This window comes from Drosophila simulans, chromosome 3L (genome assembly GCF_016746395.2).
Source record: "Drosophila simulans strain w501 chromosome 3L, Prin_Dsim_3.1, whole genome shotgun sequence".
Taxonomy (NCBI): domain Eukaryota; kingdom Metazoa; phylum Arthropoda; class Insecta; order Diptera; family Drosophilidae; genus Drosophila; species Drosophila simulans.
The window spans coordinates 21193046-21218894 of NC_052522.2; the positions used below are offsets into that span (position 1 = coordinate 21193046).

General features: G+C 42.7%; 1 protein-coding gene across 4 annotated transcripts in view; it reads left to right on the forward strand.

Moving 5' to 3' along the window:
* Window positions 1–5494: 5494 nt before the first annotated feature.
* Window positions 5495–25849, forward strand: part of LOC6739029 (transcription factor AP-2-epsilon) — a 30393-nt gene continuing 10038 nt past the window's right edge. The window contains exons 1-2 of one of the 4 annotated variants that reach the window (XM_016171904.3): window positions 5495–5912; window positions 5987–6034. In XM_016171904.3, coding sequence (XP_016032863.1) covers window positions 5996–6034 — 39 coding nt within the window. In that variant the 5' untranslated portion in view covers window positions 5495–5912; window positions 5987–5995. Of the gene's footprint in view, window positions 5913–5986; window positions 6035–18114; window positions 18593–25849 lie in introns of those variants that run through there. The other 3 variants (XM_016171905.3, XM_016171907.3, XM_016171906.3) reach the window with 3 other exon arrangements.

Consider the following 25849-nt stretch of genomic DNA (forward strand, 5'->3'; position numbering starts at 1 on the left):
TTGAGCCATCGAGGCGGCCGCAACTCCAGTCTCTCCAGGTCGTACATGATCGCCCCGGGCCATCGCCCTGGCCCTCTCCTCTCCAGAGGAGCAACAGAAGATGGGCAGGAGGTGGGCCGCGGCACAGGCGTTGCGTCTGGCACGGGCTAGTGGCCATAATTCTCGGTACACGACTGCAGGAAAGGGCTGCTGCAGCGGCACCACCGCCGGCATCATCCGTCCCGCCGTCGAGATCGGCAAAAACGTTAGGAATCTCTGACGCATACCAAGAACCCAGAATGCTGCACTCCAATGTCGGTTGCATCACTCCACTTTTCTTGGATTTGTAATATTACAGCATGATGATGATCATTTCGGCCGAAGGAGTGGCCAATTCGAAGCTGTGACTTGGTTCTTATTTGTGTGTTGATTACTTACTAAACTAGGTACTCTGTCCAGAAAAAAGGAAAATGGAGTTTAAATACCAAATAGATTTTAGAATCTTGCCAAAGTATTGGTAGGTTCTGATGCCTGGTCTTGCACTTGTACAATAATTGAGAATATATTATAATATATTAAAGCTAAAATTTTGCAACTACAATACAATTGTCATTTAACTACATTCATCCTAGCTTCCAGCGATTTGTTACTATTGCAAACTTCGCTGCAGAAAGCTGCAGAGGCACGATAATGAGCTGATCATCGACTGTTGTGATGTGATAAGTACGACTTCTATCGGAGGCGGCGGACTGATACTGATTCTCGCCGAGCAGTGCCCATAACGACGCAGTTCGTCAAAAGCTGGCGCGGTGGGTGGAGGAGGGGCACGCGGCACGGCGAGATCGGAGGCGATGCCGGCTCCAAAGCCTGAGCACTGGAGCGATTGCAGATTTTGTTACGAAGGTTAATGCGAAGCGCAGAACAAGGAGAGCAACCCGTGTCAAAACTGAAAGAACAAAGACATCGTCACTCAAAGCCGATTTCCTCATACCCTTACGTAAAGCTCGCCATAAATACCTTCAATATTAACCATGTTATAACTGGAAATTCTACATATAATAATCAGTTCGATTATTAAAAACCTATTGGTACAGAGTTAAGGCTATCATGAACTCATGAAGTACAAATCTTAAATTTAAACGGTAGTGCGTCCTAGATAAATAAACTTTTTAGTAATATATATAAGTATATATAATAGAATTTATTCCAAATGTAATGATTAGAGATAAACAGATACAGATTATTATAAACTGAAGACATGTTCTTTGACTACAACTTCTCGAATTTATCTGCATCTTACAATAAGTGTAAGATTGACTATCGCAACTGGTAAAAAGAAATCCATATTAGGGAGATTTATTTTTAAGAGGGCATGTGGCTTCCCGTATACCCCGCATTTTGCAGGTAACATGAACTCAGCGCAAAAGTTATGAGCACAAAATGCAAAGTCAAGCAAGCAAAATCCTATAATTAAACAATTATAGCAACTCCCACTTTTGCTCGTGGTCATTCGCTGGCCCTGGACCCTTGCGATATGTGCGCTACTCCTCCTCTTTGCGGTCAGGACGGATTTCGCTCAGTGTAGCACGACGCAGGTAGTGGTGGAGGAGGAGCTGGACAAGTCGGAGGAGTGGGCGGAGTTGGAGGAGTTGGGGGAGTCGGGTGGCAGGGGACAGAGCGCGGTAGCACAAGTACTTCCTTCTGTGCGAGGAATGCTAGCGATTCTCGGTCCTCCATTCTCGACTGCGCCCCAAGCTCCACCTCCGTCTGGCGGTCTGGGGATCTGGGGATCTGCATTCTGGATTCTGGAGTCAGCAAGTAGAAGCCGTCGGAGGCCCAAGCCCCGAGTGCCGAGTTCAAATGCATTTCGATCTCTGGCATTGACACTTGCGGTTGTTAGTCGGAGGTCGAGCACCACTGCCATAATTATAATACCCGCGAGGAAAACCCCAACCATTAGTGTGAAATAGATTGCAAGCATAAGCTGAGAGAGCTTAGTATTTCCAGAAAAATGTGGCCTATTAAGGACGTTTTTTAGTTGCATCCACATATTCTTGAAAAACTCCTGAACAACTCTTTCGATTATAGTTGAATTGCAGTAGAATTTAGTCACCTCCAATAATGAATAAACCCAAAACTTTTCGGTAAAATATATCCTGAACTTCTATAAGAGTGTTCGGTCCTTACAAGATTTTTTCTTGTCCTGGAGGTGCAACATGCATGCTTGAGATTGGGAAGTTCAACTGCAGCCACTAATGATATGTAGATGACGGCATATGAACCTCGAACTAAACCATGTATTTAGTCTTACGTGCGGGAAAAAGACCAAAAGAAACTGGACGAGCACAATAAATTATTTGGGACGACTCGATCTCACCCCCGAATCTGGACCGCAAAGTTCGTCTCGGAATCTGAGAATCTCGGAATCTGGGTAACTGTGGAGCGTTGGAGCGCTGGGCGCTGGGCAGCTCGACCTGCTCCTGCGTGGCTCCACTCGTTTATCTTGCCAGCAGAAGACACCTCGGACACTCAGACTTCCAGACCAAGTCGGAGCTGAGGTCTCAGCCTCGATAATTAACACACAAGCGCGGGGCGTGATGAGCAACGGACCGCAGAACCAAACAAATTATTAAAAATGAATTAGTGGAAATATAAATATATGATTTCGAAGTCCCATGGACCGCTGGGGCCACGTGCTCCTAGGCATCCACGTCCACATCCCATCCACATTGGGCCCTGATTGCGCCGCTGGTCAAGTTGCCTTCGGGGTCGCAACTCCCAGCTCCATGCACCAACTCGACTGCAATTGCATTTGAATGTTTTTCGAGGCTTCGGCCTCTTTTTGTTTAAATATATAAAAGCCATTAAATACTAATCTATTCTCGATTGCTCTTCTTCGGCTACTTCGGGCACCTAATGACGCGCGGCCAACATTTAGGCCACCATCGGGCCAGGGGACCAGTGGGTCCCGTCCAGTGCAAGGAGGCAGTGCCTCCTCCCTCCTAAGTATGATTAATTAATAATGCAGGTAAGCATGTAGTTCGGCGTCCACATGCACATGTCGGTATGTGCCGCAGTGGCTAACCGTGTTATTATGCACATTAGCCAACCGTGTCATTATTTTATTATTATTGTTATTCCGATTTCATACACATTTAAATGCTCATTAATAAAATCGAACTGCGAAGATTTCGGCAGTTCATTTCGAGCAACCGAACTTGTTTTGGGCTGGAGTTGCATCTTTACTACGAAAGCCTCCTTAATAAAATCTTTTATATCATATGATCCATTGGGAATCAGGCACTATCTTAAAGAAACAACTCAAAAAATATAGAATATGTAGCAATGTTTTAGAATTTATTTATTTGTATTACTTAATATTTACAACATCTAAACTCGAAAAACTCTTGTGGAAACATACGGATAAATTGCGTAGTTGATTTTCATATCGAATATGTTAATAAAATATAACAAAGTCAAATTTATGCTAAATTCATTTTTAAAAACTTCAAGTCGAATCCTGTTTTTAAACTTCCCTTACAATACCGGAACCCAAATGATTTTCCTAAAACTACACAATAAGTGTAAATAGCAGATCATATCAAAGCATTTTAGAAATATGATGTATAAATATAATGGGATATTATTACTAGAAAAAGCGTGTGTCCCTAACTTGTTAGTAATAATTATTATTTTTTTCTTAGATATGAATAAGGCTTTTAGCGTAGTGCCAATATTATAATGGCAACTGTAGTTTTGCGCACATTAAGACCAAATGGCTCGTATTAAGCTAGCTAATGTTTTGGTGCACAAATTATTGATTTTCGAAAAGCGCAGGGAGTTTCCTTTTCGCGATGCCCCTGCGACATTTTCCTATTTTGAAAATAATGGAGGCACGCGAAGGTAGCAGATAACTAATAGGGCATTACACGGCCAAGATGCAGACGTAAACATCAGAGCCTTTCCCCTTCCACTCAAATGTATCTGTATCTGACGAGCGTATCTGAAACGCGCAAAGAGAGCCTGCTGGCCGCTAAGAGAGCGAAGAGAGCGCGCCAGAGCGAGACGGCACGCGCAGAGCAGGACGGCGCGCGAGATAAATAGAGTCGGGGGTGAGTCGAAGATACATACCGCCTCGAACGCGCTGCCTGGGAACTCTGCCAGCATCCCCAAAAGCGATATGGTATGTACAGCCCGAGCAGAATGTGTATTGGGGCTGTTCAGTTGTCGGTGACACGGGGGATTGTAACTCACTCCCCCTTTTGGGGCTTATCCGAAGCAGTACCTCTACACTCGGGCAAACGAGTGGGGTATTTCTTACCTATTAGTACCTGTCGACGTTAAGCTTATACCCAAATAATTTTGTACCTTCATATATGAACGGTAATTGCCTAATATCGGAGTATAGAAAATACGACTCAATGGTTAGAAAGATCTATTTGGACTCATGCATCGCTTATCTTAGGGTTATCCAATTATAACTTAACAGAATACTATATTAATATGTGTGTTGAAACTGTTATATTCCACGGAGATATCCAAAAGTAGCTTGAAATTGACAAATATATCTGAAGTACTTTAAGAAACGGTTCTTACACTTTATCCTTGGGAGCATTGAGTTACTTTCTAAATTTGAAATTTGTTTTGATTGTTATATTTTGTATCTAATACTTCAAACTAACCATGATTACTACATTTTTCGAAAATTTTATGTTTATGGGTTGAAAGTTTCTGCAATCTGTTTCTATGCGTAATCTGCAACTTAGATTATCTTTTTCAACCGTACCTTGCTGCTTTGACTGGAGTAAGTCCCCTTTTTTCCCAGTGCAGTACATAGGCACACACATAATGCCCCCGGCCGTGGGCAACGAAATTCGGGGAGTGGGCGAGACAAATATTAAATCAAGCTGTGTACTATGTACTGGCCATGCGGCACATAAATATTTATGTATCTGCATGTAGACACACCAGGGTGTGCGGGGCTATGTGTAATTATGCACTTATCACTCTACATGAGCCGTGTCCGTTGCCGTTGCCGTTGCCGACTTTGCTAAGTTCCATTTCCTCGGGAGCTATTGTCCGCATATAGAAGGAGTCCGCCCGAATCTCAGATGTACGCATGTACATGCGTCCAGGGAGTCGCAGTGCGTATGTACAGGTGCCCACGAGTCCGTACATACGTATCCGTATCCGTCCATGTACAGAAGCTGTATGTGGAATTGCGACGGAGGGAGGAGGCTGAAGGCCCACATACAGCCATTGCTGCGCGTTATCTTGGCAGGACTTTCGGGGGGCTGGGACTGCGACTGAGGATGGCGATGGGGATGGGCATGGGATCTGGGTGGCGTGAGGTGGAAGGTGGGGGGAGCTGGAGCTGGGATCTGGGTGGCACATGACCAACAGAAGCTGCATGCATACACCCCCGGGTGGAACAGTACATAGCCAACGGCTGGGTCTTCGGTCGCACGGAACTGAGCGGAGTGGAGCGGAGCGGAGTGTAAGCTGGGCTGGGGAATCCTTTGGCCGAAAACCACAAAGGAGATACGGAAGTTGGCTCAGACGACGACGACGGCGCTACTGCAGCTCCTCCAGTGCCGATCCGCAGCTGGAACCTCTGGCACAAGTGCGAGTGCAGGAAACCGGAGCGGAAATTCACTGGGCGGATGCCAAGTCCAAGTTCAGGCCGTGTTCCTTTACCGAGTTACCCCGTAACTAAATAACCGTGTTTGGGTCTCAAGTTCCGCCGGCATCCGCACGTGATTCCCCACTAAGAGTGCCAGTCCGCTTAAAGTAAAGTTCGGTGTACGTTTCCACTCGGAGTATCTGCATCCCCGCGCGGAGACATCCCAGGTCGATTAACATAAATTTGCACTCGGTGGCCAACTGCGAAAGCTGTCATCATTCTGGATTTTACAAACAACTTCCGACGGAAGGTCGGTCGGACAACAGCTGCCACTGGGCCCAAATTGGCAAATTGCTTTAACCAACTTTTCGTCTATTTCCGTAGGAGTTGGATATGTCATTTCTGGCTACCTTGGACGCAAGTGCCTGGCAGGTATGTCCCCATTGCTCCTTCTCCGCGAATTAGCATAATTTGTGTTTACACTAAGTAGGCTGGGCATATCTGCTCCAAAATATTCCGATTACAAAATCAGGTCGAGTTTGTGACAAATACAAAGTTTAGCAGAATTTAATACAGTTTTTAATAAGATATTCTATCAGTGAAAATGCTACTTTCGGTGGCCAATTCTTAAATATCGAGTTTTTACCTTTTCAATGTACTTTATTCGAAAGAAGTCTTTTCCTTCATTCTCAAAAAAACAATCATCCGTACCTTTCGATATTACATCATAACTCAATAGAACATTCAATCCCATTTCGAAAGTTAAGTGTGTTCAAGAGCAGATTATTTAACCAAGATACAAAGTGGTTAGATGCTGTAAAATATGGATGTTTCCGTCAACAATAAATGCTTTTCGAAATTGGGGATGAATTTGTTAATTTCGCTGCTTGGCAAGCCGAAATAATATTATTACTCGAAATGGAACTTCATAACTCAGACAGCAGACAATCGAATCATACATGGTAAATTTGACTCTGCCAAATCTAAATTTGTAATGAAAACTTTATTGACTTACGCCAAAAAGTGTGAAGGTTTGTCCGACGGTTAACTGATATTCAGTGTTTTCGTTTTTAGCCATAACAATTTAAAGAGCTGTTAAATATAAAAAATATTTTAATGTTTGCAAGCAATGATAACATACATATGCTTAAGTATTTAAATAAGCTCTTTATCGTGTGGATTGCTCATATGTTTAATAATCATCCGTATATTGTGAACTATGGCGAGATCATTTAAATGGTCCTTTTCCAAGAGGATGTTGCCTGGGCATATTTAGTCCTTCCCAATATCCTTTGACAAGTTCCGCTTGCCACAAATTGAATTCCAAAGGGGGCTGCGGGTCGTGTGCTCCGCCGGCCAGTGGTCGTTTATGTCCGATCTGATCCTGTTTGAGGAGTAGTTCTGTTTGCAGGACGACTTAGTCCCTGTCACTGGCAGTCCGCTCCTTTTTGTGGTGGGCGGTTGGTGGTGATGTTGTTGCTGGCAGCGTTGGCGCGGCTCAAATGGCAGCGACTGTTTGCGCAGACCTGTCGACCAAATGAACCGAATAATACATCAAACGCTCTTTAATGGGGGTGACAAATCCCCGACAGTTGGTGGACCTGATTACTTTATGAGTGCGGTGGGTCGGTCCTGAATAAGCCGCTCGTCGTTTCTGCAAAAATTAATCAAGCACCGGCAAATAACCGCCGAACATGCAAATATGCTAAAGCAATTGTGCCCCTAAATGGAGTTCACAATGCCAGTAATGAGACATGACACTAAAAAACTTCGCAAGAAGGGGTTGATTACTATCTCTTCCCTACGATATGTGTGGGTAACGTGTTTCTACACCTTCCAACACACAAGTTTTTGAACTGAAAGTGATCTTACTTGTTTCGATATGCATTCTAGTTTAACAAAGTCATGGATTTGTAATATTTAAAGCCCAGTCAAATAAACATTTTTTATATACCCTTGGAAGGCGATTCCATATCTCAGATTGTCATCGTTTTCATCCCTCAGATATCGTATTTTCCTAATGAGAGAATATCAAAACGTGACAATTTTACTTTCATATCCCGTGGCTATCTCAGTTGTATGATAAACAATTTTTTTAGCAATAAAGGACGTTCAAGTGTTGTGTTTGAATTGAACAGAAGATTTGTGTTTTGCATATGCGGAAAGTGGTGTGTTCGAAATTGTACATTAATTAATCCCATATCTCGATCAGAAGAGGAAAACAATTTATATATATTATTAATTAGTATTAACATCACTCTATTCAATCAAGTCCGTTGGTGTGTAAAAAAAAATAAGTACTTTTCTTTTTATTGGAGGAAGATATGTTTATCGACTATCGGTTACCCATTATTCCCATTAATGTAACAGGTAGAACGAAACGTTTCCGTTACATACGAGCATAGATTACAATCTTTATCAGAATCTTAGGCGCATGTCCGTATATCTGCCTGTCCGTATCTTCATATAGAGTCGGGAACTATTAAATCTTTAAATATATGATTAATTTTGCTGATTATACTGACTTCCAAGTTCGTTTAAGAAGATTGCAACGCCCACAAACTGGTCAATACAGTTGTTTTCTGTTCTCTCTTGATTCAAATTAATTATATTATGATTATAAATGTATATACAGCTCTTTTAAAGACTGTAACAAAACATTAAGTGGTAAAAGCAATCACATTCTCTCGTTTGGAGTTCTTTGTAGTAATACATACAAATATTTTTCAACAAAGAAATTTTTAAAACACTCATATTTCTAAGCTACATAAAAGCTTAGCAGTTATTGATGTGATTTGGGTTGTGCACGTTTCATAAATAGTTTAAATAATAGAACAGCCTTTCATAAAAATGAGCAATGTTGTGCATAAGAGTGCGATTGTCATCCTTTTCCATTCATGTTCTGTAAGCAGGACGAATGGGATTATTCCGACTGGGTGTTCTTTTCCAAAAGAGCGTATGCTTATCTATAACACTAACCCCAGGAAGGAGTACCGACCCCCTTTGCATCTCATTTTCAGTTTCAGTGAAACTCAGATTGGCATGCTCATGGTTGCCGCCTCATCGCCGAGATCAAAATTCGTAAAACACCAGAATTTGTATAATCTAGCGGAAGTAATGGCATTACCACCAGCACAGACGTTGCCCACGGAGTCCATTGTAGTTAAATGCCAATTATATGCATAAAGGGATTTGCGAGATAATTACGGAATAGCGCCACGACATCCTTATCCACATTATCCAATGTTCTGGGTAGGCTAATAATTCGATATGTTAATACTTCGCCCGTTTGCGGCTTGGGAATCGGCTTCGAGTTGCATCCTGGCCAAAGAGCTGCGAGTTCGTCCAGAATAATGGCACGTGACCATATTTATGCCATTTAATACATGACGAAACACTGCCTGTCCCACTGCAGCGAACAACACTTCGAGGCATATCATCCCATTTGCCCACTAAAATGCACCCCCGCCTTTCAAAGCGATGCTGTGTACACTGGGAGTTGAGTTGTGAATGAATATTATGAGTAAATATAATGGGTATAGCTACAGCGAGTGAAAACTAGTGACTTCCATCCATAGCTCACTTAAGATATTCAATGAATATTCAGTTGGTCCAACGATGATCCTATGTGCTCTAACTCATTTCCAGTGAATATACGCTACGCTACGTGCTTTTCTCCGAGTGTTCCTGGGATAATCTCCCCATTCCCGACCAGCCTCCCTGCCAAGTGCGAAACTGGGCCGGGCGAGGGGCGGACGAGCACTTCAAGCTAAAAAGTGAAAAGCCAAGTAGTGCGAGTGGCATCGAGCGGCGCTGCGGCGACACGCATATGTTTTTTCTGGGGCCGTGCGGCCGTGTTTGTTGCTTCGCAGGATGCGCACACCTGAGTGCTCCTTGATGGAAGCCCACAGCCCACAGAACACGACCCATGAACCCGACTGCAAAGCGGAGCGGAGCGGAATCGATAGCTGGGGGCTCAAGTGGCCGAGGAGGCTGGTTGGAAAATTATACGGCAAACACACTACAAACACGGAAGGATATACATTACGAGGGTGGGCCACGTGCCCCGAAAGCCGTCGTTTTAATTAAGTTTGTAAAAAAACAGGGCCACGATCCGCGAGCGTCTTTTGTCAGCAAATTTCCCATTTGATACTTTATTTACCTTTTGTTGATATTTGTTGATACGTTTACGGCGGGTCCAATTTGGGATATCGATTTCAGGTAACTAGCCACAGAATTATCAGAAGAGATTCCTTTTTATACCTGTTACTTTTAGATTAAATGGGTATACTAGATGCGTTAAAAAGTACGTAACACTTGGAAAGTTCTGAAAGTAGATTCTAGAGATGTAGCAATTGATATAGTGATAGGTTACTAAAAACTTTTTATTAATTAAGAGTGCAACATAAATAGTTTCATATTTAGGTACCTTTAGAAAATATCAAGCTTAATATACTTATATTCTTCTTATGCAGATCTACATTATATAGTAGGCTAGTGCACTCTATTTTACATTAGAATGATACCAAAGTTCTTTAATAACTTGAATATTTTCGGACTTTCATAATATTTAAAATATACTTGTTGCTAATAACTTGTTATTAACCATGAATTTGCGTATATAATAATTTACTTTGAGTATATTCAAGTAATTTGTCTATCTGAATGTAGCTATAAGCATAGTGCTCTTTGTAACGAATAGTTTTACGATGTTTAGCTTCAGCAAAAGATATATTCAAGTAATTTCAAATTTATGAGTGTATGCTCAATCAAACAAAATACAGCTCGTGGGTTGGAAGAGAGGTTGTTTGCTTATGTATTTATTTAAATCATTAGTCATTGCAGTTCCAGCTAAAGGTAATTGCACACACGTTTTAAGCGCATTTGGGCACATAAATTAATACATTTCAATGGAGTGTGTGTCGCTGGCAAGGCAATGGCAATCGGAGTTCGAATGCAGATACGTGACGGGGTCCTCGCAGCACTGTACTTATCACGTGATTTATATTAATGGCGGCATATCATGTTTCACGCGTGCTCGCTCGGCGCTGGTTTTGACTCCAGAACAAATTTGTCAGTGGGGGTCGGCACGCGCTGCACTTTCGAATAAAGTCATCGCCAACGACAGGTCGGCGCAGCAATGGCAAATCCGCAGATCCAGAGACCCAGAAATGCACATGGATGCTGGGATGCATGGATGCAAGGATCCAGATGCGAGTGTGCCCCGACTGGGACAGACCTGGCACCTATTGAGAGCCGGGCTTTCGCCATAAAACAAAGAAATATGGGCGAGAAGAGCCAGTTGTTTATGATGGAGATGGACAAAGCGGCTATAAATCTTAATCCGCAAATGCCAGATCGACTTATTGAAGTCCAGGGATAAGCAGAGGCATAATTTCAGCGATCGGCTTCTAGGCAGCGAAGTATCTGCATCTTTAAGCTCGTGTATCTAGTTTGGAGGGCCTATTATAAAAACCCAAAGTATCAGTATCTCGCAAAGCATTCACATCTGCAAATAAATTTATTCACTCTGTATTGGAAGTATGGCTCTTTCCTTTGCACCCAAATATATTCAAAGCACCGAAAGGCAAATTATGTTAATTGTACGAGATTCCGCTACTGTTGCTGAACATCGCGGTCGTGTCATTAGCAAACATGCTTAATTATGGCATGGTTTTGGAATGGTATTGGCTTCAGAACATGTTGAAATATCTCGTATCAACACGTTTTCGTGCTGAAAAGGCATTTTGAGATTTCCTTTTGGTTTCGGGAACGCGAAGTGCGTTAACTAATAAGACGAATTGCCGTCTTAGCATGCTCAAAATGTTTCGTCTTAATGCAATCTTGGCCGTCTCCTCCAGAGACCACTTCTCTATATACACTTGCCGAATCACTTAAGAGTGCGCGCAGAAATGAGGCAATATGCGAAGCCCTAATGATAGCTGCGGGCGAGTGGCCCACTAGTTATTCTCACACGGGGCCAGCGACACCTACTCGTACTGCCAGGCCAATCCCCGACTCCACAGTCCAAGTCCACCAGCGGATACCGTTCCGCGCCATCTCGCCATCTAGCCATCTCGCCCTCTACGCACTTTTCAGCCCATCTAGATTCAGAAACGCATCCGCGGGCACTACACACTCGGTTGTCCCTGCTCCACAGATCGCAGCTGTTTAAGTGCGTATAACTAGGTAGAGTTGAGATACATATGTAAATAGATAGGTACGAGTATATGCAAATAGATAGGCGTGCTTTGGGGCAAAACTCTGCGTTCATATGTACATATGTGCTGCTTTAGCAGTGATTAATGCGCGGATCCGTATCAATTTAGTGAAAACTGTATCTTTAACCTTTGAGAAAGCACCAAAATATACTAATACATATTTAAAACGGCGTGATTGTTATTAGCTTATATTTTTAGCAATAACTTATTCATTACTATAAATCTGGTTCAAAAACATCTTTAAAATTCGGTTTATCTCACCAGAAATTTCCTTTTCTTAATGTTAGACGGTAGTACTTAAAAAAAAGGTCTGAAAGTACAAAATCATTGATATTTATTATTATTATATCCTAAATCTTAGGTTTTAATGGGCTACTGCGGAAGGAGTTACCAAATCATTTTTAAGAGGAGCTTAGAAAATGAAGTTTCGGAAGCAGGCTTTATGAAATGCAGTAGCAAGATTCCTTTGAACTATATTTAAAAATCCTTTGAAGTTGAGTTAATTAATTTAATATCATTATTGGATTGCAGTACAAATCGCATTGTGACTAAAATTGTGCCCCAGATATCAGACTCATTTCGTTTTGTTTTATGGTTGCGATGGCATAATTACACCATTTTGGGAGCGTAAAAACGAGCGAGGAATTAAAGACAGCTAATCATTATTAAGCGCTTTAATGATTTTATAGTCCAATTTATATTCCTTAACAACCACTTGCACTCGGCCAAATGCTTACATCTCTTATTTGGATGTTTGCTTTTAATTTTCGAAGTCGTAGTCTGGAAACCAGAACCCACAATCCAGGATCCAGAATCCAGAATCCAGAACCGAGAATCCGTCTCCGCAGTTATTTATCGCAAATTGGATGCGAATGTGTGTCTGAGTATCTGAGTATCTCAAAGTCTGCGCCACTGATGCTGATGCGATGCCACTCGGTTGTGGCGATTCGCTTGATTTAATAGTGGCAATTTCGTTCGACTCCAACGCACTGATAATTTTCTCACATAGAAATCCGTTTTTATAAGCTAAAAAAAGGCGCCGCACGCAATTCGGCATTCATGTTTTATTGCCTAATTAACTGGCGCTGACCATTTCACGACCTCTTGTGCGTGACGCGTGAACGAAGTTACGGAGCCAGGGAATCACTTATTCCGACGAGGAGAACCAGGAGTAGGAGGCGGAGGAGCATCAGCCGGACTCCTGTCCGCACATCCTAACCGCATCCGAGGTTGCATTATCACTGTGTATAACCCGATGGCATAGGGGAAATAGGATTATAATTATATTTTACACAGCGCCCAAGGGTCATTAAACTCATCTCTCATTTGAGTATCGCTTGGATGCATACTCATAGGTTCTAAAAATATGTCGATGAATAAGTTGATTCAGTTAAGAACTTATTGTTCTATATTCAGGCATTAACTTCTAGCTAGTCGGAATAGTATAATCAGGAATGTGATGGGTTTAAATGCAATGCGTTTAATTTACAAGTACTACGGAATGGCATAGATTATTTTAATCAATAAAGAATCGGAATCTGAAACTTTGGGCTATCTTAGGATAATCCTTTCACTCAAGAGTGTGTGTGTGTGTGTGTGCAGGCGAGCGATATGCTCGCAATTTATGTACGCAATCGCAATCTACGGTGGGTAAACACAGCTGCAAATGCGTTTCCTTTGACCTCGAATTTAAATGGTCCGCCCTGGTGCTCCGCGCTCTATCGCCTATCTGCTCGTACGCCGAATTGCGAAAAACAGAGCGGATTAAAGGTGCACATGAGCACAGCCGTAGGAAATATGCTGCAAACATCCGCCATCCGCCATTCGCCATCCGCCTGCTGCAACTGCATCTGAAAACGCACACACCGCCGCACAGAGAACCTCGGTCGGAGCTGGGGCACACTGAAAGAAATAGGCGGTGCAAAGCCCAACTCAGGTTATCACAATAGATAAACTTGTGTTCAAAGTTAGATCGAATGAGTAAAGGAATGTAAGGCAATATATATATATAAATAACCTTTTAAAGGTAGTAGTTTTTCCCAGTGCAGGCAGGGGCAAAAGCTGGGCAGCAGTAGAGGACAGGAGGCTGGAGGAACCCAGGACTGCGACGAGCGCGGCTCACTCGCTTATCTTCCCCGCGGCTATTGGCGTCGTGCAACATTGCAGGAGCCGGAGCAGGAGCCTTTTCCTGGGCCTGCGCTGCTGCTGCTGCTGCTGGAAGACCGGCCAGAGGAAGAGGAAGGAAGACCTGGCGAACGGACGAACTGGCGAACTGGCGAATGAGCGAAGAAGCGACCATGGGCCATGGGCCATGGGCCACGACCATGTCGCTGATGATTCGCATTCGTGTATCGCAAGCGGGCCACAGCTACAGCTTTTGGCTTCCCCCGAAATTTGAATCTGCCTGCATCTGAGGACTTAACGAATATGAACGAAATGGCCCGCGGCTGTTTCAAAATATTACCACACTCGAGTATTCGAGCAGGGCTACGTACTACATATACATGCGTTCGACTCCGAGCCCAAGTGAATGCGGAAAATTATGGCGAGGTAGTTGCAGATACAAACACTCAATCACAAGGGCTCCATTTGCATATGCCGCTCCCGCCGTCCAAGTGCAGTCCAGAAATCCATGCGGCCTAAGCAGTCCCATTAGCCATAACCCCTAGAAATCTTAGGCTCCGTTCTGGAAGTGGCTATTCCTTTCGCTCTGAGGGATTGTTCCATTTAAGGGCCTTCTGCTCTAAAGTTACGTTCGTTAATTAGACGTTTTTCTAGATACCTTGTGAGCGGGCGAATTTATGTTCATATAAGATATTGGATTTTTTTTAGTGGGCTTACCCAGAGGAAAATCTTTGGGTTATATTCTACTAACTGGAATATATACTTACATTACACACAGATCTTAGACAGGAGATCAATAGAATAAACATCAGATGATCGTGGTGATGCACCAAATACATACATATAATCTTTCAAAAAATTCTGAAAGTTTAAAGTATTTTTAAACGATTTTATTGCAGTTAATATATCTCAGTACTAGATTTAAAAGTCATGATCACAGTTAATAAGAAAGTATATACCTTTCAACATCTTTTCCCATGCTACAATTTACCTTTTCTAATTACATTTTTGCTTGCACATCGGCTGTTATATTTTCGAAAAATCACCACTCGAGAGCTGATTGTGATTTGCATGTGGAATGGATTGGAATGGAATGCACTTGTCTGCGGCCGGCAAGCCGGGCCGAAAAGAGCGGCTTGCCGCTAAAGGAGTCGCCACAGATTGGCGGTCGCAGTCGAGGTCCACTGAAGTCGGAGTAAGTGCCACGAAGCCACAAGTCTGGGCAGTAGTCATGCAAGTCCTGCGGCATTCACGAGTTCCCCCCCGGCGATCGCATTTAAGACGCATCTTAAATGAGGTGCTCAGGCCGAGTCCTCGACTCTTGGCCAGTTGCGATCCCCAGCTCCTCGGCTCTTGGGTTAAGAGCCCCCCGGTTAAGAGCCAGCTTATGACTGGCTCAAAGAAAGCTGCCATTTTCGGGAGTGCACTGGTATGGGTTGGGATGTGGATGTGGCTGTGGATGAGGACGTGGATGTAATTGTGGCTGCAATGGTGTAGGTGTGCGGGTCGGTAGTTGGTAGTTGGTAGTTGCACAGAGGTGTACTTGGGTGCATTTACCATGGGCACACGGACCACTGTGAATCACGATTTATGCCCGGTGCTGCGGGGAGGACTGGGAATTAATTGGTAATGCGAGCAGTGCATCAGTATCAGTATCCGTATCAGTATCGGTTTTGGCTTTGCCTCGGCATCCGAATCGGAGCTGAAAATGGCGGACCGATCATCGATCGATCGATCGATGGATGGATGGAACGATCGATCGATCTCTTGTCGTGGCCGCAATCAAAAGTCGTGCCGCCGCAATGAAATCGCTGAAATGGAGGTGGGTCGTCCGGCATTCCACCGCCGCAATTGGATAATGCACCTGATCGCCGCTTCCACTCCACTGCACACCACTCCACGAAATTTACTGCCTGGCCAGCTCCTCCGAGGTGGCTTCGTGAGTGGCTCCGCGTACATAATGTGCATGTGCAGTCGGCGAGATCACGGTTTCACATCTCATTTCGCCCTGCCACAAATTCGGACTTAATAACTGCGTGCCCGATATACTTTTCCTCCGAGCTTCGCTCCTTCATTCTCGGCTGAACTTTGCTCTGCTCCCCTGGCAACAGAAGGTAGGAGCCCGAATCCATTTGAGTCACTTAGAAAGCTAATGACATAATTCAATTGGGGGGGACAAACATTCAAAGCTCGGGTTGGGCAATCCGAGTGATTCAATTTTCCACGGCCGCTAATCCTTGTCCCGCTTACTGGCGGATCTAATTGTGTAACCTGAAAACAAAGCTGGAATAAATGAAATAAATGTCTCCCGAGGATTGCCAGCTTACTTTCAGCTTTTGTGCGAGGTAAACAGAACAAGGAATTCCAATGATGGAGATTTACACAGAACAGCAAGTTGTTCCTTAAGAATTATTCCTGGTATTCAAGACTTATCTATGTCAGCGCCTTTTTAACACATCTTTCACACTTTTAACCAACTTTGTTGATTTCTATGGCCTACATGCAACTAACACACGTAACTTATAAGAAGGTCTGCTGGTCTAAACTGTGGCAATGGTTGTATTTTATGTTAATTGATTAAACTTTCTTTGCAAACTCCATATTTTTGGCATAGTTTTGTGTCAAAACAATGTTGACTAATGAGAATTCAAGGATCCAGCTTTTTTAAGCACTACAGCTAATAGTTAGAAGTATATTTGATTACCTTATTCCTATATTCATAAGTTTGAGTAATTAAGTGTAGTTTGCAAAAAATGCCTTAACAATATCTTAAAATCAATATCCTTATCAAAATATTTCCTTATTTTCCTCTCTATACCTTTCTTTTAATGGCTTCATATGAAAACACGTTTAACTTTTGTTATAACTATAATTTTTTCATAAATTATTTATATAAAGGTAACAATTAATGCGTTAACTATCATTATTTACTTTTGAGAAACATCAGAATGGGTATAAAGTAAAGTAAGTGAAACATAGTAGTGTTCCTGACATTAACTTGATTTGAAGTTGTGAAGTACCTGTCCTTAAGTTTATTTTCTGATTACTTTCCATTTGTTTAATTATAAAGAGGTACTTGTTAAAGAGGTATTATTATTATTAAAGTTCGCATTGGCAAGCAAAAATAGTGTTTTTATAGTGAAGCTTTAACTTTAAGAGTACTTTAATTGTCCTAAATTCGGCTACCGTGATTTATCTAAAAGGGAATTTGTAAATTAGAACTCTTTAAGCATGCGAAGTGGCCTGCTGTTGATTTTGCGTTTGTTTAATCGTTTACAAAAATTAAACGAATTCGTTTGATAACTTTACCCTCAAATGCTCGAAAGCTATAGCCATAGAAAAAATGAAAATCTGCTATTTTCAGTTTGTTTTGATTATGGCGAGCAAGGACCCACACTCACGCCCTTGCATATATGGGTAGATTTTTATGTAGAATATGTAAATCGGGCGGACAGCCTTTCACATGGCAACCCCCGAACGTTCGATAAGTACGTAGATACATACATACATAGGTGGGTCGCTTAATCCCCGAGAGAAGAAAGAACCCGGAGCACGTACCACTGGCGATTTGGGCGTCCAATGCCGGGGTTTTCCCAGTAGCAGCCCGGGCCCAGAGATCCAGCAACCCTCGGGGCACGGGTGCGTCGCCAACCCCGGCCATTCGCATGCGATTCCACCCCTATGTATTCGTATTCGTATCCGTATCGCACTCGCATCTCGCGAGCATCCGCATCTGGCAGTGTGCCTGTGTATCCGTATCTGTGTGTCTGTACGCGAGCTGCGCTGCCTGCCGCAGCCTCTGGGTTTTCGGTTTTCGGGCTCGGCCCATTGTCTAGTAGTCCGCTGGCGGGGCGTGGCTTCCGAAATATAAATGGCTGTGCTCTCTTTGGGCGGCGGGCTCTCTTCGGAAGCCGCTCTTCGATGCCCGAAAGCCAGAAAACCTGCTTGCCCGGCGTATCTGTGTGCGCCTCGCACCCATACAGACGCGCGGCGCACGGGCATAGGCTTTGGGCACTTTTCCTATGTATTTCGCAGCTGTATGGGAGAAAAAACGGCAGCAGCCGCGGCAGCAGCAGCATCTGCAGCAGCAGCAGCAGCAGCCGCCGCCGCAGCAGCAGCGCCAACATCGCACATCCCCCGAAGGTTTTTGCGTCCAACCAGAAAATCCAACTTCAGTCGAGAACTACGTCTGGTGGCTGCGCAAAGGCGGAATTTCGATTGCGGGTCCTCGCTTAATTAACCAAACCAAACCAAACCGAACCGTACCGAACCAAAACCGTACCGAAACCGCTCCGTTCCGTTCCGAACCGAACCGAAACGATCGTGGATCCGAACTGCAGTTAGTTCAAATACAATTAAATCACGTCTATTGTCCTTCAATCGGAGAGAGTGCAGTGTATATAGCGGCGGATCGGGAACTCTAGCTCCAGCACCCACAGTTGCCTTAACCAGTGCCAAAAATCGATTTTCAATAAATACTTACTTAGTGATCGTACCTGTTTTGCATCCCAACTGGCCCTGGCCCAAGTGTTCAAAAGAAAACCTATGCTCTCCAACTAGTTGATATCGCCGTCTAACTTGGATCAACATGCACATTCTACACCGCACCAACGACCATCAGTTCGAGGATCAGAAGTTCATGATGGTAAGCAGCGCGCCTTTTGCAGGATACTTCGATCGGAGGAGGGTCGGGTCTATCTATCCAAATTGTCTGTCAGCCGAAATCTGCCCAGGCTAATCCCCGAGTGCATCGGCGCAGCTTTAGCTACTCAAAATACTCAAAGATATTGAACCATCGAGTGCCCATGGGCCGACGAGCTTGATTGACACTGAAATTTCTTTGGGCACTTTGGGGCACGCAAGCCTTAAAAACATTGGCCAATTACGACCATTGGCCAGCGATCCGGACCGAGAGATCTGGGCCCGTGATTCACATTCGCACACAAGCTGATTACCATTCCGGGCCATTCTAGCAGCAAAATCAATGAGCAATTTACAGTAATGGGTTCTCCTGCGACTCCGTGTGGCACACTCTGCTCTGGGAATAATAAGTACATAAACTTCAACCTGATTGTGCCCACTCCAAGAGTCCGGGGATCACTCAAGTGCCAAAGAGGGTGTGGGGCCCCGAAAGCAGACTGCGATCACAGGCGCATGCAATTCTCTTGTAATTAGAGGTCTTAGACCTTGAAAATGTATCTTCAAATTTAAATTGACTTCTTAGTCTTAAAACTCCAGGAGACTTTTTAGTTTGATCAAAGTCAGGATCTAAAAGCTGAATATAAAGGGGTTTGTTTATGATGTTTAGACATTAAAGAAGTCACCTAGTTTCATATGCTTTCCTAATCAAGATGCATTGGACACAAATGGGTGACTTTCTTATCTAATGGACATATTCGCATTCAGATTAGCTAATGTTCTATCAGTATCAAAGTATTAATTTTAGTTTCCTAGTATCCTGATTGATTTTTTTGGACTGAAAACTCTTTACTACATGCTATGCTCTATTCAAATTTATAGGACGACAAGACTAAAGAATATCAAATATCATTAAGAACGCCCATTGGTCTATTAACTTTTAACTTATTTTATTTACTTCTTATTAAGAAACTTACACTTAAAGGATGCTATGTTAGTTGCACTCATTTTTAATTTTATTCTGTTTTTAAGCTGGCAAATTTGGAATCGTTTGGTTTTTAAGACAGCAAAAGAAGCCGTCGGAAAGACGAACGTTAAAACTGTACTAGCATATGTATGTGTATAAAATCCACTAAGTTTTTGGAGTAATGATTCTTTAAAAAAACTATTTCTTTAAATTTCAAATACCAATTTATCGAAAAATATATATAAAATATAAAAATATTGACAGTCTTAGATTGTTAATACTATATATAACTATAAATGTAAATCCAAGAGAGAAACCTTGTTGAGCTTACTATGTTATTTCGAATTGTACTTATCAGTGAAGGATTGTCCGATAAAAGCCCCAAATTAAGCATTTTGGATTTTTCAAATATGTGCGTTATGGGAAACCGTATCTGAAAGTAAAAAAGGTCCTACATTTAGTGCAGACACGATTTCGAGGCAGCAAAAAGTGACGGCGGTGGGAGTGATCAGACGTCAGTGGTCAAAATTCAAATGCGGCTATGGAGGAATTCTTGAAATGCGTGGGTACACGCTCCCCCATTTAATTAGCGAAATTATATGGTGTTCTTGCTTCCAAGAACTTTTTCGATGCCCGATAAAAAAAATAGGGCAATTTGCGGGGCAAGGGCCAAAGATCAAAACAAAAACACAGCGAAGAGGTAGACCAAAAGTCATCGCCCACAAAAATCCGAGTCCCGCCAGCAAAGTGGGCATGTCGAGTGTGTTGGCATTAGCTTTGGTTTTGGTTTTGGTTTTGGTTTGGCTGGTCCTGGTACTGGTCCTGGACCTGGACCTGTCCCTGGCACTCCGAAGGCTCCCAAATCAGGTAAGATCCCACTGGGACACTCGCGTGATGCGTTGCCAAAATAATTTATGAGATTGAAGCGCAACGCATCGTCAATTTGCGTGCGATCGCCGACTAAAAAAAGAATGCCATACAGACTGGCAGAAAAGTTCCCATAGCCCAGCCCCCAAATATCAAAAAGTATTCAGCATTGGGCTTATTTATTAGCCAAACTCCGTTTCATCCCAGAGGATCGGGCTCAAAGCCTGATTGATGGCTTCCCTTATGATTTATTGAATAATTTCTTTATAATTTAGAATAATTGTTCCAATTTACAATGTGCACTTTGTAGGATTGCGAGACATGTTGGTATGGTAATTGTGCGCAGGGATAGGGATTGCATAAAGAAATGAATATGCCATGAAACTGCAGATGCAGCAATACTATAGTCTTGATTAAAAGTAAATTATATAAATGGAACTAGAGGAAACTCGCAATAAGATGAATGAAACAATTTCGATAGGATCAGAGTGTAAGACCGATCCGTGTGCATATTTGCATACTCGCATATCATATTTATTATTTCGCCAGTGCGGGCGAGATAATTCCGAGTCCTTTGCATCCGCTGGAAGGCATTTCCGCTTCCACAGACATGCAGATACATCCTCGGAGGAAACTCGAATTGCATATGCACGCATCAAAATTGATTTCATTTGCGGAGAGGAAATTAAAAAGTCCAAACAAAACCAAATTGATTGGCAAGATAAATGTAAATGTTCATAACGTGGCCAAGATACGCAGCACCATCGAGAATCAAGTGTCGGAACCTCGACGATGTGGACGGCGTGTGTTAGGCTCGTGGCAAACCAAAACCAAAACCAAAGCCGTGCAAAGCACCACATCCACATCCACATCCTCATCCGAAGCCAAAAGCCAAGGCAAGAGCGAAATCATCGGTTGGCCGACATGCGTTGCCCTTGCCTCCTTGCAGGCTGAATGTGGAGGATGGGGAGGCCAGACCTGCAGTTGGTTGCATCGAAAGCCGGCCCTTTGGACGCAGATTGCAAACGGTCGAGCAGAGCTTAGCTCAGTCGAGCTCGAAAGAAGCTACACTGGGAAAATCATTGGGTTGTTGCGAGGAGCTCAAAAGGAGATCACAATGCCAGTGCATGTGGGGTTCTTGCAATCTCAGTTTCCAATATCTCTTGCTATCTTTAAACATATGTAAGAAACTTTAAATATGTATAATAGTATGATATACTATTAAAATACTTATCAATATTACGCATGGTCATATTTCAATTTGCAGATCGAAGTTAGTTTATTCCATTTGTAATAATTTGTAGTCTCAGTTATGAATACTATAAACGGAGATTTCAGTAACATGTCCTGTGATTTGCATACTATATAGTAGCGCACGAACAACACAACACACTCGACCTTTTCTCGCAGTGCACCTGCGTGGTCGCCAAGTGGGCACTGGCGGCTCGTCGTTCTTCTATTCGTCATCTGGACGCTAGAAGATGGGACGCAGCTTTTCGATTTTGGCCGAGCAGGCTCCGCAAATACCCAGCAGGTTTAATACATTTATGAATGGGTTTTACTACTTCATTAAGGGCTCCTCCGCTCCTCCGCGCAAGGAGCTGAAGCTGGAGCCGGAGCAAGAGGCTGAGGATCCAGCCGAGCTTCAGCTCTGCGGATTGGAGCGCGTGCGCAGCCAGGAGGAGAAGGAGGAGGAGGATGAGGAAGAGGAGCAGGGCAGGAGTACCTGCAAGAATCGTAATAAGCAGAAATCGATTATCGTCCGCTGAACATTTCCATTGTTGTTATGAATATTATATGCAGCGTTTGGAGCGAAGCTTCCTCTTAAATTCGTTTAATTTATAGCTCTTCCGACAGTTCCAACTTGCAGTTCCAATAAATGACAGCACCGGACGTCGAACGAGTGTGTAATCTAATTGGAAACGAGCGCGGCTTAGGGGCCCACTGTACCGCCGGTTCGCGGCTGGCCAGTGCCGACCGTATGTAAATTCGCGCCCGAAATGCGCAGAATGGATTCTTTATTTACTGACAATATTATGACAATGCCCGCATGAACTCGGCCTATTCTATGGCCGCGAGGCGGTCCTTACGCCACTCGATGTCTCCATATCCCCTGGCCACATCCCTCCAGAGTGCTGAGGTCCAGAGGGTTGCCCTCCTCCCCTTCCTGGAAGCCCACCATCATTCAACTTGACAGCGTAATTAAAAGGACTGGTCCACACGATGAAAGTGAGGAGTTTTATAAGATGTTAGGGCCTACTTGTTTTATATGTCGCAATATAATTGGTGGCATCCAAGACCCGACGACCAGGTAGTGGCCGAAAAAATGCGAACATCGAATCGCGCAGGCATGTTCTTTTCCTGGGCGGGCACTCTTCTGCCAGGCGGAATGATTTGGACCGGCAATTTCGGTAATAGCGGCATGCCGGGATCGAGGCCAACTCCTGTCCATTGCACTGCTACTGTATAAGTATCCAGAGTCATTACGTCATCGGCGAGGAATTCGGACGTGATTGCTCTTATGGAAGCCACGTGCTAATTTAATTATTATTTGCAAATACTTTCAAAGTGAGAGGGCCCTTGAACTCTTTCACCGCTCATTTTCGATTCTTAATTTGATTTACTTTTATTGATTGCTTGCTGGCTGAGTTTTTTAAGGAGATATATTCATCATATTTTCCATAGTGGATTTAATTGTACAAGCGAGGATTTCCTTTAAGTTGTTTTAATTCACAAAGTGTAATGCTTTTCTTATATGGATATATGGATATAAACACTAATTTCCAAAAGGGGCTGAAGTTGAGTTAGAACTAGTAAAATTTACGCTATACTCAATATAACAATATATTTCGATTTTCTATTTTATGGGTTAATAACAAAACAGGTTTTCATTTTAGGAAGTATCTTTTGTTTATCTTGTTTTGGCTTCTTTTTCTAGAATCTGCAACACGATTTATCCGTTGTCGCTACTGTAATATGCAGTAAAGTAACTATAAAAGTTTTAATACCAAATTTTTCTCTGACTTGTGCATGTGGAATTTCCAAATGGTTATTGCGATTCTTGCAACCAGACTCGATCCTTTAACAAGCTTGTAAGACCAAAGAATATTTGTTGGCAGCTCTTACACAATTTATAAAAAAATTGATGCAATTTCGAATAACTTTGCATTTGCTTAAATACATTAAATTATTTCGCTGTACGTTAAATCATACAGCGAGCACTTTCGTCAAATTTTCGCATGTTCAAAATATTGTGTTTATTTTTATTGTTACTGGAATTTGAATTTGTTCAAATGTACTTGGTGTATAGAGCCACCTATGGGTGGGTGGTCGTGACCTTTCCTGGTTCAGTGAGCGAAACATAGATGCCGCCCACTGCGTGTACGGTTGTGTAAAACGCATGTAAAGTAGCAGAAATCCATGTATATCTGCAAGACACGCCCATGGATACTATAAATTCTGGATCTGAATAGCTCTTTGAATCACGTTAAGAGAAATATGCTTTTCCTGCAAAGATATTCACAATTTTTTTAATAGGCGCCGAACCTAGTTTATTCTGAAGGAGATGTTTGCATCTGCAAAACATTTGTAACTTGCAAAATAAATTTTTGTATTGCTACTTACTTACTAACGGAAATCTCCTAAACTTTTACTTAAAACGCATTTGCTTAATAGCAAAATTGCAAATGGCAAACGGGGACCAAATTAAATCCAATGCACAAATAAAGTGTTAATGTTTAATGTGAAGGTTTAAAACGTTTTGTACGGGATCTAAGCAATGCAATTTAAGAAGTGTTCGCAAACGAAAGGCCGTCCTTCTTATACTACACGATTTATTTGTCATCTTTAAAAATGTGTGCCATTGATTTATGACAAAACTTTGGGGATGGGTAATTTTCCTCACTTCAAAAAATATATTTTGATAATTTAAATTTGATAATTTTTTTGATCAATTTTACTTTAAGCCAATTGAATGACTTTAAAACAGAGGCAACATAACATGGAAACATAACAGCAATAATGAATTACAATTATGAATAATAATTTAGATTAGCTAACAGTTTTGGCTAGCTTTGCAGACCTAAATATGTAAATAGAACCGTCGAACAAAACCATTTCTGTTTACAAATTACAATTAAAATCATGCTTTTAAGTAATAGTAGTAGTAATTAATAGTGCTTCTTGTAATAGTAAAATCGCAAATAGTATTGCTATTTAAATGCAATATTATGTTAGGGCCAATATAAATTATTTTGTATGTACCATGGTCGGACAATGCTTCGCCAATTCAAAGATTCTAAGAGTTTATATTTGATTCAAAAGGTACGAAGCACAGGACTATCTCCAAAAATCTTTCAGAATCTCATCCTTAAAATTTTTTTAATATTAATATAATGGTTTATATGATTACCAATCTGTTACTGATATAATGGTAACATTGCGAATATAACTAGTAAGTAGGATGAGAATCGGCGTTTGAGAACGGATCCAATCCAGCAAGACAAGGGGTAGCAGGGGGTGGACAGACCGGAATGAGACTGGACCCAACATCGTAATAGGCCAGTTAGAAAAGTGAACCCTGGTTCTGGAGTCAAAACTCTTTTAATGGCAATTGATCACTGGCAAGTGGATAACGTTTCATTAGAATATCGGGTGAAGTGCGCATTTATACACGGCGTGTGTGTGGATTGTGCGTACATATGTGATCCGAGATCTGCGAGCCAGGCTTTGTGTGTTTTTTGTATGACCGTCGTTTGGAACAGAGCCCACTTCAGGTGAAACTATTTCGACCTGCTCAACAGCTTCCAACAGTCTACCTGTGCCTGTGCCAGTGCCAGCGCCTTTGCCTGTGCCCCCCAAAACCAGATGGTCTCTGATCGCCGAGCAGCATTTGGAACCTTTATAATTTATTTATCTTTATCTTGAATTACGCCATGGGAGTATTGACCACCAGAGTAAGTCAGAAATTTCGGCACATTCATGTCTCGCAATGGCAGACAATGGCTAAGGTTCTGAAACTCATGTGATTGAAAACCAGAGTTTCCAATCGCACAATTAATAATGGAGAAAAAACCCATGGCAAAATAAATAAATAAATAGGAATACAAAAAATAGAAATAGCAGCGGCATAAAGAACTCTGCCAACTGGCAAAGGGTCAAAAGCATTGCCCGAAAGCCACGCATACCCACACCACTACCACTGAATTCCGAGCGGGCCAACTCCGTTGACGGTATTGAGTGACGGCAAGAGCCGAGAATAAGCCGCGAGTATCCGAAGACGGATGAGCAGACAGCCGCGTATTAGCGGCTACCAAATATTAGGTAACATCGAGTTCAGTACAAGTAAACAAACCAAGGGGGAATCTTTAAAGTGGGGTCCATCAATGAGGGAGCACTTAAAGGAGCTGGAGGATTCTGGGGAGCTCCACT